The sequence below is a fragment of the Cystoisospora suis genome (genome assembly GCF_002600585.1).
Source record: "Cystoisospora suis strain Wien I chromosome Unknown contig_3562, whole genome shotgun sequence".
Lineage (NCBI taxonomy): Eukaryota > Apicomplexa > Conoidasida > Eucoccidiorida > Sarcocystidae > Cystoisospora > Cystoisospora suis.
In genome coordinates, this window is record NW_027156357.1 from 10101 (window position 1) to 25712 (window position 15612).

Below are 15612 nucleotides of genomic sequence, written 5' to 3' on the forward strand. Positions count from 1 at the left end.
CCCCCCCCTTTCTTGGTTAGTTAGCTGCACAGCTCTCTCTCCCCTCTTGTCTGTGTTCAGATTCTCTTTTTCTTCTCTCCCAAGCATCTCCTCCTGTCAACTTCTTTCCAGAGTTGCCATGACGAGAATCTTCATAATAATCTGCCTACCTGTTCTTCTTTGCCTTCCTTCTGAGGGCTTCCACGAAAAGAATCACGAGCCCTATTGTATACACGCTTGTTCACCCCCCCCCCCGGCCTCCCCGTTGCTCTCACCCTGAGAAGTAGGTGTGTACCACTCTCCATGTAGAATGTTTTTCTCAGTTGAAGAACAATAGTAACAAAGGAGAGCCGGTCAGCTTAGAACGTAAAGAGGAAGATATTTCACATCTGCGGGCCTAAGCTCCAGAGGCGGCTTCTCCTTAGAGTACAAAGAAGAGTAACAAGAGACTTCACGCAGAAGGACTGTTGAGCTGTTTCGTAGTGAACATCAAGGAGGACCAGTGTGGGAGAGAGGGACCGACGAAGAGGAGGAGAAAGAAAAGTCGGTAGCCTTCCTTCTGCAATAACTGGGAGAAAGCTTTCTTCACTGGGTTACCTTGGACCTCGAATGGTCGCTGTTGCAGACGACGAAAGGTCTAGACAGCTCGCTCTTAATTACTCGAGCGTCTTCACACACATACTGATGTATACTGCAGATAGATACATAGAAATATATATCCATATAAATCCGGGATTTCCCGCCCTCGGTGGCTGTGGCTCCCTCATGCTCAACACATATACGTATTTATAGAGATACATATATCTATCCACATCTTTATATTGATGTAGCATCACACAGATGGCCTCGCGCTGTCCACGAATGCCGTTGTCCTCGGCGAACGAAGGCAGCTACCGCACCAGTCTCGATGGACTTTTCTTATTCCGCGCTCTTGACAACTCATGAAGAAAGACCGTCAAGTACGTGCGTACTCGAAAAGCGGACGGATCTTCACAGCAAGAGAGATGAAAGGCAGCTCGGTGCGTTTGGCACTTCCTGGAGAAACTCGGAAAACACCCCACTAACACATATTGCTTCTTCTCCCGTCGGTAATTGCACGGTCTAACATTATCACGCCCGGCAGGTTGACTCCCACGGCTGTGGGTCGGAGAGGATGAGACCGCGCCCGTGCGGAGTGATCAACCTCCACGGATAGAGGCTGTAAGTTTGCTTGGTAGTGACAAACGAGAACGGACGCCCAGCGCGGTGTTCTTGGTGCAGAACAGGAGGCCGTTGGCATGTTGCGGCCTGGAATTATGCTCTGGTGAGAAATCTCTTCCGGGGAGCGGAAGGAGTGTGTTGACAGAAATATGCTCCAAGGACGACAACAGCCGGTCTCGATCTCAAGACTGGCCGGCCAAAAAAGAGCTGAACGCGTGCCAGCCCCGGATATAGGGTTCAGCATATGAGTAGGGAGAGAGGTTTATGGTGTCTCCCAAGCGTGGGCGGCGGGCTTCCCTACAAGTTTGAGTTTAGGTTCACGCGGGGTACCATGTTGGCCAAGAAAGGAAGTTAGTTAGAAAGGCGAAGACCCGCATACATGAAGGGGACCATATACAGAAACGCTCGTATCTTTGCAACCGTATGAACAATGACAACTGGACGTGGTGTCTCTTGAGAAAACGATCTACACACGTAGAAGGGAGATGCATGCAGGGCACTCACCTCCGCCCCCACGTAAGTCTCGATGTCTCTTCTTGACGTATGGCACTCAGCTATCAGAATTAGATGGGACACCGCGACGAGAATCGATAATGCGGTGCCAACTAACAACGCGAAAAGAGTACCGCAATGACAACCGCCCACTTGAAGCAGGGCGACCACACTTCGCTAAAGAGCGAAGGACCTGGATCCGTGGTTCTCGTGTTTTTGTGCATAAGTTAGATACTGCTTAACCACTAATGCACCACAAGCTGTCATAATAGAAGCACAACAGGCAAGCTTCTACAATGCAGCTACCGTATTACTACGGGTATGGCGAATCTCCTTGCAGTGTCACCCTCAATAGTAAGCCCCGTCGACGAGAGTTTGAGATGATTTCTCAAGCTCCTGCCATACCTTTCTGTGTTTTCGAGAGCATCGGGCTGATACATCTTCGGACACATGTCACAGTCAATCAAGGAACGTGTCAGTTCTGACCAGGGGGTCAGTAGGAGGCTCCGGCACCGCTGTTGCGATATGCAGTTCTTCTGTACAGAGGGTTGACAGTCTTTTTTGTCCGAACACAACACAGGAAAGGAGAAGACTCCGTGGAGTCTCCTCACCTCTCCTCACACATGCACGTACCAGAGGAGAGTTCACATGACAATCACACAGAAAAAAGACATTAACCCCACGGTAAGATAGAATGCCTCTGGAAGAGTTCAGGTACCCCCGGGAATGAGTTCTTCGAGGAGCAGAACTCGCCATTTCTGTCTTCCCATAGGATGAGTGAAACGATTTCGCCCTTATCTGGAATGAATTCGAAGCTTGTTTCTGGTGAGCGGGGTGAGGACGGGGCGCCACAGTCTAGAGTCCACTTCCTGTAGGGTCTAGGGTATAACTCGCGAAAACACTCTGCAATGTCTCCCGGATACTTCCCGCAAGTAAGCCTCCCCATCCACACATCCCTCCTCTTCTTCTGCATCCCGCGCCTCCCCATCCGCGCCCGTCTCCGCTTCTTTCGTAAACCTCACCTTGCGGTAGAAAAGAGGGGTAGTTCCTTTGAGACACAGGCTGTCGGTAGCACTGTCGTGAAGCAACAGGCGGAGGAGGAGGAGGAAGAGCACGAGTACTAGGTTCGCAAGGAGGAAGAGGAGGAGAGCTGTCTGGAAACCCAAGAGAATCGAGAAGATCGACTCCTCCATGTATATGCTCTCTATTACCTCCGCGTACAGTAGCTTCTTTTGTCAGTAGACGAGACACCACCAGCCGAGCGTCTCCTAACGCCATATTGGGCTGATGCTCCCGAAGCCAGCAAAGCGGCTGGGTGCATGCCTGTGCTACCTCATGATCCGTCCACACATCGAAAAAACGACCACGACCCAGCACCAGAGCCAAGGGAGCCTTCTTTGCTTCGCAAGTCTTCGGTCCCCCCACCGCCTCCCATCCGAACTTCCCTCGAGCCTCCCCATTTTTAAACGCAGACAAATTTACCGACCGCGCACAGCAAGGTCCATGGCTGCCCTCAGTGACCTCAAGCGTGTCCCCGTCACTGAACACTAGCACGGCCCGAGCATCACCTGGGTGACCTACAGTCATGCTGCGAACAAAGAGAGTGCTGTGCCTACAGTTCTTCCTGGAATGACTGTCTGTTCTACAGAATAAGTCGGTGTCCGCCTCTTTCACTTCGCCCGGCAACATTGTCAAAATACGCTCTATATCTAACATCGGGTTTATGAAGCAAAATTTGGCAAGTTCGTTGCCATCTCGGTGGTGTTGCTCATATCCTGTTTGGATAAAAGCTTCTTCAGCTGACGCTTCGAGGTCCTCCACCGAAGACACCGTTAAATAATGAGGTGGCGAATCCATGTCGAATTCAGTGGCATCCTGTGGGCAATCACCCCAGACGTCGAGGGCACGGTGTTTAACTATCCAGTCTAATATCTGCTGTAAGCGCATAGTTCCGATGAAGTCTTCCACTATTTGCGAGGATAGATGAGGGGCAAACTCGGTACTCAAGATTTCGAGTTGCTTCAAATAATCCTTCAGCTCCTGGGCTCGGACCATAGCGCGCTGCCGGAACTTGTGCCAGCGCACCAGAGTCCTGGCCACCAGGCAGTCGAGAAAGGCTCGGTGCAGACTCTCTATCGGGGTACTGGCTGACCGTTGACGCACCTGGCTGTCTTGAGTTCCTGTCGTTTCGCGGCCTGGCAGCAACTCCATGTTTCCCATGCCGACGACGTTCACGTTCGCGGGGGTGTCCGTGTGGACCCCCTGCCCCTCCATCGCAGCGAGTGCGTTGCCGTAACCGCTGCGGAACATGTTTTGCGGGGTGGTCACCTGGTGGTGTGTTTGCGGCTGCTGTGTCAGGCTCGAAGGTCTGAAAAAGCCGCCCAGCCAGCATGAACAACCGCGCCGTCACGATTTTCCTCGCCGGAAAAATCGTTGCTACAATAGCAGTGCCAATTGATGCCGCAAGGACGCTTCCGCTGGGCGTAAAGCCAAAAAGAGAAGATGAGAATTCACACCACTGACTCGGGAAGATCCCAGATTACCCGCTCTTCTCCAGGAATGGATCAGAGGGAAAGCAGGACGATCTGTCGCCAGGTCAGACCATAGAAAACAGATATGTTTTCACGACTTCACGAGTCGAACTCCGCCGAATGACAAAGTATCCTCTCGCATACAGACGAATGATGAGAGAAAACCGGAGTTAAAGAAAATGTCAGCCAGGATGGAGCGGTGAGCACCACAGAGTCAGGTCTCGCTCTCGAGGGCAGAGCAACTCCGATTGCCGGACGAAAGATCGGTTTCGGCTGAGGAGCTTGCAAGAAAATGGCGAAAGCAAGATTGAGGGTTCATAATCTGTTCGAAATAGAAAGAAAGAAGGCTGAAGCGATGTAGCGTTGCTGTTCCCTCGCGAAATGGTCAAGTCAAGATTGACCCTCGAGCTAGCTAGAGTTGCGAGCCGAACGAACAACAATCGAGGGACCATCGCGTCCCGCGGCCGGTCGACTGCAACGATCTCCGCTTGGGTCGCCAGATCGGCGATATTGCCAGTGCCCGGTCCTTCTGTGTTGCTTCGTCGATTTATCAAGAGGAAGTCTTGCACACTCCAGTCTGTGTCACTCTTTCCATCTGCTACCTCACTTCTGAGCTGTAACGTTTTTCCCTGTGAGATCACAGTCACCACCCTTCTCTTGCCGTGGTTCGGGTGTCTTCCGGGAGACAAGCAGTCGTCTCGGCGCCTTCCCGAGCAGCTACGGCAGGCGACCCTCGTAGCAGGTTTGTTTCATGCGAGGGCGGATAGGAACTAGGGGGCGACAACTCGTGATCAACAACAGTTAGTCAGCTGCACCAGCCCAGTAAGGAAGCAGGCCTCGCTCGTCTTTGGTACCGTCCGTTCTGGCGTCTGTCCGCATTGAGTCCGTGTCGTCGTGAAGGAATGACTAGTTGCGAGGTCCCACCGAGCAAGTGAATAGTCTCCTGCTCAGCATTCTTGCACTGCCCTTCTTCTGGTACCGTTCTTGAGTAGGGGTCACTCACGCGGCACCGGGCAGATGCAGTTCTACTGGACGCTGTGCTGGCTGGAGTTGTTTCCGGTGCCTCCAGACCGCTGAGCTTTACTTTTCCGAAGTGGGTGAAGATATGGCTGACCGGTCTGTTGGGTTGGTTGGTCGCTCCTCGGTGTGCACTACGAAACTCCGAAGGAGAGGAAATTGTTCAGTGTCTTCTGGCCACCGAACTCGCCGCGATCAAACCAACCTGGAGTCTTTTCGCCCGCCGTACTCGAAGTTTCCACGGTCATAGCTGAGTAGGGCTAGGACCAACTGTCTCCACACGTCCCCCCGCGTCGTCTGTCCAGAGAGAGAGGCCTAGAATTATTCTCTGGGCGATTGATTTGCTTGCAACTACAGACATATCTGCCCTCCTCGTTCGTATGCCGATTTGCGGGGCAGGCTCTGCAGTATGGTCTGTCGACGGGAGGACGTGCAACTCTGGCTGTTAGGAGAAGACTTGATCGCGGAGACACCAATGTGTGATTGGATGGGAATCCACAGGGTCGGTTCATGTGTGAAAGGAAGCCTTTCACCTGACCGTGGCACCTCTGTTGAACTTCAGCTTTGTTTCAGCCTCACAGAGACGCATACCTGTCACTATGGATACGTACTGTGCTGGCCCACTGGGGGGAGCAGAAGCTTTCTCTCTCTTTCATCCATTTTCTCTCATGGCGTGATTACGCGAAAGAACCTTGAGTCGTCTCTTTCCGCTGGTCGACGTGGTTATCGAATGAAAAGCAAAGAGATAATAGCATACAGGGTGTAGATGCAGGGATTTCCATGTTTTTTCTGTGAGTGTTCTGTATCAGAGATACGGGTGTTAGACTTTCTTTCCCGTCTTCTTCCTTCTTTTCTATTGCCTTCCCTTCACATACACCGTTACGCTCTGCTCCCCGTATCTTTCCACCTTTCCACATAGAGAGCACAGACTCATTCACTCACGTATACACACAGACATATAGCCATTCACATACGCTTACCTATGGCACTATACATATTTACTTAAGTACTGAGATAGGCTAGCCTTCAGAAACTGCATAAATCTACCGTCATGATGATTACCATGCTCATGAAGGTGAGTGGTATCCAGCAGAAGCTTCCAGGTGTTGAACCTACCAGAGGACTCACCAGGATTGTCAACTATACACCATACAAATGTATATACATAAATGCACATCGACGTCTTTCTCCAGTTTGTGGTACATGCGTAAGTAAAGCTGTTCTAGAAGAGATATCTCTCCTCTCCACGAAACCGGCAGAGACTTGATCTTCTCTTGACAGTCTCTGTATCTTCCTGTGAATCCGAATCCCCACATCGGTTGTTTCGCCTACATTCGGAGAAGCCTCCAGTAGAAAGTAAAGTGTTTTGGTGTGTATCTCCCACCGAGTAGAACGAGCTGGTCTTCCTTGAAGGTAGGAGGCAGTATCAGAAAGGGACTGTGAAAGGAGAAGTCGAAGAGAACAGGAAGATAGAGAAAGTCTCTGTGGAGTGAAGAGACTGAATGAATGGCCTTCAGAGAACGAGCGATCTCTCTATACCCGTCGGGAAACGTGAATAAACCAGCTATCTCTATCTACCAAGAGTTGTGTGGCACGTTGCCTTGTACGCGTTTCCTAGCAGTAGGTAGCTATGCTATATACATATACGTATATACATGCGTATGAGTTCCCTTCACGTGCTGAAGAGAAGAACGAGATTGTCTCCCTCTCTCCCCGATGATAATGACGATGATGCCTCGAAGAAGGCAAGAACCAGGACAGAGAAAGAAAGAACGAAAGAGGAGAGCCTATTTGTCTATCTATCCTCCACGGAGAGAAAGAGCCAAAGAAACAGATGGTAGATCTCCTCCTTTCTTCCACGGTAATCTTATGTTTCAAATGCCAGCTTGGAAAAGAAAAAAGTCTTCACTTCGCTCTCTTTCTCAACCCCAACCAAGGGATCTATGTATTTTCAGACATGTCCACCTATACCAACACTTCTCCACGACATATATGTATGTCTCCAAATCTAATGTATATCTATCTATCTACCACTAGATCTGCATCTATATACATATAGACACATGTATCATATATAGTTATTCAGATATAGAGATAGACATATCCTCTCGCCTGCTCGTGAATGCGAATCTCTTTTGTCTTGTCTTTGAATTGTAAGCAACCACATACATATATATACATATATATATATACATATGTATGAATAACACACCACGAATATAAACAGCTGTGTATGCACTTAATCTTCGTATAAATGCTGTATGAAGATACTAAAAGCGTATACAGGGGACCAGTGAGAGCCTCCGAGGGGTCAGCACGTTCCTACGCACATCCGGGGTGGCGGAAAAACCAAACCTTTTCTTCCTTCGCATGTATGCATGCATCCACACACACAGAAGACCTGAGCCCCCTGCAAGAGACCGTCAAGTATGATAGGAACACGTCACTCCCACAGCGCTACTTCACTCAGGCTTCTTCATCGTAGACATCATATACGTCTGTACATATATAGATGTATATATACGCGTAGGACTGTATATCTTCTTTCTTCTTTTTCTGAAAGAGGAAAGAGCGTGATTATGTACACATGTGTATGAGGAGGGGATGAGAGGAACGAGAGGGAGGTCATTGATATCTCTAGATTCATTTGACTGAGCTTTCCGTGACCGTAGCAAGTTGGTAAAACGGTCTTCTTCTCTTGTTTTCCTTCATCTCCTTCTTCCTCTCCCTCGCTCGAAGTAGAAGACCTCTCCCACTGCCTCTCTTCATATGGTTTGTACATACATCCACTTCAGTGGTTCCTGACAACTGAAAGTGGCTCTCCCCCGAGCTCTCCGTGTACAAGCCGAAGAAAGAAGACCACCTGCGATAGCTCATTTCTTCTTTCTTCTGCTTCTCTTCCATCCCGCCCTCTTCTCTCCAGCTCTGCACTTTCTTTGTTTCTCTCTCCCTCCCTCTCGGTCCATAGGCTTCCTCCCCTTGCTCTCTCTTCTTCTTTCTCCTCTCGCTCCTTTCCTTCTTTTTCTTTCTTCCACAACACTGAAGCAGTCGGTTTGTTGTGCCCCCTTGAAACAAGAAAACTCCCTAGAATCAAAGCAAACTCGTACCCAAGGACTTCTCCAACTAGCTATCTAGCTGTCTACCTAGCTGTCTATCTTCTCCCGCCACCTCTCTTTCCCCCACCTCTTCTCCACCTGCCTCCCCCACTCCCCCCCATACTCCCGCCAGGATTAGGAGCAAAGGGATTAACTCCCCCTTGTCCGCCCCCTTGATTGATCATCTGGAGATAGCCGTCAAATTCTCCCCCACCTCCTCCTTCTCCTTCTCTTGCTCCCCCGTCTGGATCTCCACCTGAGCTGATTGTATTAGAAGACGAAGAAGAAGAAGAAAAGTAAGTTGTCGAGGAAGAAAAGTCATTCATCGGTTTACTCCGTACATTTCTGACCCATGGAGGAGGAGCTCCACTACCTGGATGAGAAGGAGGGGGAGCAACAGCAGGCGGAGGGGGACGGCTAGCTGTCACCGAGATATACGTCGATGATCCTGCATTACCGCTAGCACTAGCAGCTGCATAGAAATACGTTGGGGCAGAAGTGAGGGAAGTTGTCGAAGGGATCATAGATGATGTACCATACATATACGATCCTTGATCTTCTTCTCTCTGTCGCTTTTTACCTTCTCCTCCTCTTCCAGGATCATATTCTTCTCTGTACTCATCTCGCCATTGACGACCCGTAAAGCCTACGCCAACACATCATTCAATACAGATCAGACTCTCATCTATACTTGAAGAGATATAAAGATATATAGCCTTCCTTCGTAAAGGACATCATGCAATAGCCATTTCTCAGACATACAGATCCATCTACATATATACCCTACTCACTTGCAGCACTTCATTCAACAGAGGGACTAGACATCTCTCTCTCTCTATATATATATATATACCCTAGGGACGGCATGATACTGTTATCCACCACGACCCCATACATCATCCGGCATATACATATTGAGATATGTAGATGCATGCAGGGCCTGTTGAGAGAAGGATATCCTACGCACGTACACCTGACGTGTTTCACGAGATAGATAGATAGGTACATGTATTCGGAATGGTCCTTTGCATAACCCGTTCTTGCGTGTCTACATGCCAGTGTATATACAGCCAGTCTTGTGTGTAGACAGACATGAGAAGTGACGACTGCGACTCTAACCTACACACCTACATTACAGAGATAGGTAGGCAAATCTCTAGAGTACACAAAGAGAGACAGAGTCATCATGAAAGACTGTTCGTACTGTAATGACACGCGACACCTCTTACTGCCTCAATCTGCCGAAGAGGGACTCTTAGAATCCCTCCTCCTTCATGTTCTTCTTCTCTTGCTTCTTCTATCTCGGTATATATGGAGAGGGATAGACACATATAGATACAAGACATTGCACGTGGTACTATACACGTATAGGTATACATATGTATGTATATAGATGCATATATATGCTAGAGGTATGGGGAGTAGAATTATACCTCTTCCGTATTTTCTATCTCCATCGAGATCTTGTCCACTATCAGCATCGACACGTATGACACGCCCATCACATGACGAGCCGTTGAGCAGAGCTATGGCTAGCTGAGCATCGAGAGGCCGATGATATTCAACAAAGGCAAATCCACATGGAGCTCGTGTATGTTTATTGAGCCCCATGATCACACGGCGAATCATCCCTGCTTTACTAAAGGCCTGCATGCGACAAAGCAAAGACACACCGCTTAGCAGAACAACCTTCACCCCACCTACCATCCATACAGACATAGATGAAAGGTAAATAGAGAGATAGAGAGAGTAAAGAGAAATAAAGAGAGATAGATACACAGATAGATAAATAGATGAACAGATAAATAGATAGAAAGATTGAAGAGAGATAGATAGAAAAATAGAGTAAAGAGAAATAGATCAAAAGAAGAGAGATAGATAGAGAGATAGAGATGGGGAGAAACAGAAGGCAGATGTATATACATATAGATAGATGGAATCGAGATGAAGCTTGTCTAGTGATGGCGAGGAAAAGAACGAGGGAAGGAGAGAGTAGGGAGAAGAGAGAAAGCAGATTGAGAAGAGAAATAAATCGATTCATCTGCAGAGGAGTCTACATCAGCTTCTACCTCTCCCTGCAACTGGCGTAGACACCTTCTTTGATGGAAATACATACACAGACATCTACCTGGCTAGCTATGTCCCTCTCTATCCATCAAACACACATGCGTTGCGTGACCATGTATGCCTGTATATCTACACATGAATAAACGATGAGAAGAAAAGGGGATGTCTTCATTCTCACCGCATAGAGCTGATCTTCTGTCGTGTAATAGTTGAGATTCCCGACATAGACAGCACATGATTTAGAGAGCTTTCTTCTCCAATCTTCAGCATCTTTAGCTGTCCTTCTATCGAAGTATCGATCTTCCTTCTCTTTCAGCTTCAAGTATAAATCCGCCATTTTGACCTCTCTTCACACATATGACTCATGTGATGACGAGGGTGCATGCAAATAGAAAGAAAATGGCCACAGAAGGAAAACAAAGAAGGAGGGAAAAAAAACGAAGAGGAACGAGAAGAAAGCAGAAGACGCAGATAGATAGATATAGATAGATATAGATATAGATAGATAGACTAAAGAAAGATAGATACGCGTCGATAAAGAAAAGAGAAAGCTCGGGGAATCTTGGAGACGGAGACCCTCTTCTATTTAGAGAGAGGGAAGTGGAGGAGAAGAGGAAGCAAACCTGAGCAAAGCGACGAAGAGAAAGGGTGGTAATAGGGATAATGAGAAGAATGCTAATTTGCTTGGACAGCGAATCCTCTTGGAGAGAAGAAGAAGAAATTTTCACTAGCCTTCATTTCATGTGCCTTTCGCCATGGATATTGATAGATGGATCGATAGCCAAACTGTCAAGCCTCGACGATGCTTTTGTGTGACAAGTAGAGAAACTAGCTTGGAGAAGAAGAGGAAAGACAAAGAGAAAAGATACGAATAGACAGTGAACTAGTGAAAGTCTTCTTAAACTTGAATCATGTGTTCTCACGCAGCAAACATCCCCAGGTGTACATACACTCGAAGCCCGAACCCTCTTCCTTCTTCTTCTCCAGAGGATCTTCGTCTAATTCTTGTGCCGGATAAAAATAGAAAAGAAGCGAAATGGACGGCTCGAACCTGACAACGGGAACCAGACAGAATGGCCATAAGAAATCTCAGAGACTCTTTTGTATTATAGAAAGGCAAGCGAGAAGGAAAATAGTGAATGGAGGAGAATGCTGAAAGAAGTCGAACTTCTCAGAGAAATGCAAAGAAAGAAGAAACAAAAGAGAACGCCGGGATAGGCCGAAGAGTACTACAGCCAAAGAGAGACGAAGATGCCTGGACTATCTTTCTTTCTTTCTTCTGCATGTCCTACGTTGGTGCCCCTCTCTCCAGGAAAGAAAGCCGTTGAAAGTGTACAGAGGAGTAAATTTTCCCTGAAGGAGAAGTGAGAGAGCGAATGAAGAAGCTCGCAGGAAGAGTTATGAAGCGAAGATATTCACTGACGAAGAGGAGAGAAAGGAAACAAGAAGGGAGAAAGAGAAGAGAGAGAGACAAGGGAAGTAGTGGGTGTCCTCGTGATGAGTCTAACGAACGAAGAGATTCTGGCGCAAATCTCAACGATACACATGGCTTCTAAAGAAGGGAAAAAGAGAAAGATTTCATCTTTCAGAAAGAAGAGGAAGAAAGAGAGAGGAAAGAAAAAGAAGAACAAGACATTTGTTTGTTGCATCATTTACAAAGTTGCGTGCAGTGTATGTACACTGGGATTTTTTTGTTTCATGCATGCAGCTCTTTTCCCCTTTTCAGCTCATTCAAATCTTCTCATTTCTCAGAGAAAAAGAACACTCTCTCATTCCTCTATCTATGTCGCCGCCATAGACCGTCCTCTTCTTCTCTTTTCTTTTTCTCCCTGCCTTTCTCTTTTCAGAGAAGATTAGGAGTCTCTCTTCAGATATATAGAAAGTTTCTGAGACAAAAAGATTGATTTCTTCTCCCTTGTGAAGCAGAGAGGTGAGAGGAAGCACATCCAGGAAGGAAGAAAGAAAGACGACTACGACGTCTTTGGTTTGTAAAGGTTTTATTTTCTTCTTTCTATTTCCTTGCTTCTCAGCTTCTTCCCTTCTTCTTCTCTTTGTTCCTTCTTCTTCTACTTCGATTGTGGGGTGGGTGGTACCTCTCAATCAGTATAGATAGCCGCCAATAGCATCGATTTAGTCCACATCGGATATACATGCACAGACTGACAAATCTATGTCTGTCTTCTCATATAGTCGAGTATTCTGATCTATTCCTTCTCCCGCTCTACTTTCTCTTTCTTCTGTCTCACTCTCTGTATTCTCTCTGTCTCTCTTCCTTTCCTATCTCTCGTCCATATACACATGTAAAAAATATTCACAAGTCCGTCTCCGCGTAGATCAACTGAAATCTCGCGACTCTTCTTAGCTCATCACGATATAAATAGACAGATAGATTGAAGATAGACAGATAGATCAAAGATAGATAGATAGGTAGATCTCTTGTTCTATATCTTCATATGATTGTCTTGTCTACAGCGACACACTTTTTCGTCCTTCTCTTCCCGCTTGTCTCCTTCTTACGGCTTCATCTTCTTTTTCTTCCCGTCTCCTGGCTTTTCTACCAGAAAGAACTCGTCTTCTCTTCCTTCTTTCTTCTTCTTTTTCTCCCTCCTTCCTTCCTCTCGCCTTTTCTTCATTATCTTCTTCTTTCGCGTTTTTAATTTCTTCTTATAGTGGAAGAGAATGCTGAGCGGGGAGTCTCGCAGTACGATAAGCGCAGTGTGCTGGGTCCCTCGGGGGAAGAGCAAAGAGAATCCTGCTTCTTATCTCCTAGTCGAGCAGGATCTCTCTACACTGAAGAATCAGCTTCTCTCGAAGAAACAGAAGAAGAGAAAGAAAAAGACTCTCTCTCTAGAAACTTCCACAAAGAAAAAGGGACATGCATCGGATGATGACGAATGGAGTGACGAAGATGAAGATGAAGAAGAAGAAGAGGAAGAACAAGAAAAAGAGAAAGAGAAAGAACAAGAAGGAGAAGAAGATGTGGATATGATGGCGGAAGACGAAGATGAAGATGAAGGTAGGAGGGAGAGAGAGAGCAGGAAGCGAATCTTTTGTCTCTAGGTATCTTTCGTTCGTCACGTGAATTGTTCTGATAGGACAGGAGACCTTCATGCAGATTCTCTTCGTCAGTTTCTTTCAACGGAGAGAAAGACAAAGCAGAGAAAGAAGAAAACATGCGAAAGATAATGAAACTGAAAGAGAGCCAAGCAAGAGGGGAGAATTTTGAAAAGATATCAAAGTCGCTCTCTCCCTTCTTTCTTCGCGAATCCACCATTCAATGCTCTCTCCTCTCTCTCTTATCGTCAGTTAGACATCTCATCTAACTCGTCTCAACTACAGACATGTATATAGATGCATCTGCATGTATGTATGGGTCGAGTATTATCCATGCATACCAGGCGTAAAAAGCGTTCATCCAGATACTAAACAGGTGCCAGGCCAACAATGATGTATGTATGTATGTATCTGTGACTATGTAGGTATGTATGTCTATATGTGTATTTCTTTTTACGTTTCTATATACAGTATGCGAGACGAGGAACCTGTTCAATTGAAGAGCATCGAGTGAAGCTCGTCGTGAGTGTCTTGACTTTCTATCTTTTCTTTCTCGTCTTCTGCCTATCGCAAAACGCTCGTTGTTTTATCTCTCCCTGGATCTCCTTCTGGGGCAGAAAGAACAGGAGATCCTAACACGCTACCTATCCCACTCCAAAACGTTCTCCGTCTCTCGTACACCGACGTCCTTTCTTCCCTTCTCTCTCGCTTCCTTTCTTCCTCTCTTTTTTTCTTTCTCTCTTTCTTTCGTTCTTTTTGTCTTTGTCTCCTTTCTTCCTTTCTCTCTCTCCTTCTTTCCTTTCTTTCTTTTTTCCTTCTCAATCCCGACCTTCTCTTTACTCTGGTGCTTTTGGGGAGAGCAATCTTCTTCTTCTTCTCCTCGTCTTTTTTCTTTCTTTCTTAGACGATGTGAGCGGTACACAGTTTTTCGGAGTTTTGAAGGAGGACGGTGTATGTACACTTCAAGATCCGCTTCTGAAAGGAGGAGAAGAAGACAGCGATGAAGAAGAAGCAAACGTCATTCTCCCTACGGATCTTATTCTAATTGCTGCTACAGCAGAACAAGATTTTAGTTCTTTGGAAGTCTACGTCTATGACGAAGACCGTGGCAGTTTCTACGTTCATCATGATATCTTGGTATGACGCACCACTTTTCTCTCTCTTGTTTCTTCTTCATCTTCTTCTCTCTTCTCAATCTACTTCGCTCTTTCTGTTTCATTCTATGTCTTCTACTCATTCCTCTCTATTCAGGTGCCTGTACACTCTACATTATAGCGCCTTACACGTTGATTTATGTGATGAACTTCCTAGGTAGAGTGTACAGACACCTGAACTTCCAGGTGTCTGTGCACTCTACATATAGAGCTCCATGCACGTTGTTTCTGCATGTAATTAACGTCCTTTGCTTTTCCTGCGGCTTCACCTCAGCCTGGAGGGTCAGTCTAAAGAATTACCTCTCTTCTGGGTGTACATACACTTGAACTGAGTGAAGGCTCTATAGCTGAGCGCATACAGAAGACATCGGGTTTTCCCTATTATCCTATATGGACGACGTTCTCTCTGCTGTAGTTACAGAGAATCTCCTCCTACGTGGCTCCATGCGATTTTTTCTATAGAGGCATCTGTACATACACCTGTCAACTCAACCTGTATGTGTATATACATGTGTATGTATATACAGAGAGCCGGAATAAGACGAATCTCTCTGAAGAACCAGACTTCTCTCAGTGACAGGAACTCCGGAGAGGACAGGATATGTATGTACACCTCGCGAGTTTCTTTCTTTCCATGTTCTCTTTTCTTTCTTGCTTCATACAGACAGGAGGTTTTCCGTTATGTCTTGAATGGATCAATACAATTCCTTCTTCCTCTAAGGCTCCATTGCTATCTTTACTTCTCCTCTTCTCCANNTCCTTCTTCCTCTTCCTCTGAAGGGTCTAAGAATCTCGTAGCTAGCGGCTCGTTCGATCCAGAAATCAGTATCTGGGATCTCGATGTTCTCGACCGTGTCGATGCTGTATGTACACTCGGAAAGAAGAGCAAGAAGAAGACGAGGAGCGCATTGAATGCCACCAAGAAAAAAATGAAGAAAAAGAAGAAGTCTCTCTCTTCTTCGCAGTCAAATGCCGATATGACGGCAGCAACAGCAGAAGATGGAGGGGGGGGGGGGGGGCAAG

General features: G+C 46.8%; 2 protein-coding genes across 2 annotated transcripts; one reads left to right on the top strand and one right to left on the bottom strand.

Annotated features, from left to right (window-relative positions):
• Nucleotides 1-2274: 2274 nt before the first annotated feature.
• CSUI_006917 (protein phosphatase 2c domain-containing) lies at nucleotides 2275-12011 on the bottom strand. The gene is made up of 4 exons (XM_068067067.1): nucleotides 10560-12011; nucleotides 9748-9961; nucleotides 6552-8960; nucleotides 2275-5929 (listed from the first exon to the last, which is right to left on the bottom strand). The coding sequence occupies exon 4, from the start codon at nucleotides 3979-3981 to the stop codon at nucleotides 2527-2529; it is 1455 nt and encodes a 484-aa protein (XP_067920958.1). The 5' UTR covers nucleotides 3982-5929; nucleotides 6552-8960; nucleotides 9748-9961; nucleotides 10560-12011; the 3' UTR covers nucleotides 2275-2526.
• On the top strand, nucleotides 8510-15551 carry CSUI_006918 (wd g-beta repeat-containing protein; the record flags this gene model as incomplete). The annotated part of the gene is made up of 5 exons (XM_068067068.1): nucleotides 8510-8610; nucleotides 12412-12463; nucleotides 13052-13397; nucleotides 14340-14572; nucleotides 15258-15551. Coding segments are annotated over exons 3-5 (864 nt in total), but the record flags the coding sequence as incomplete, so codon positions are not given.
• Between the last annotated feature and the right edge of the window lie 61 nt (nucleotides 15552-15612).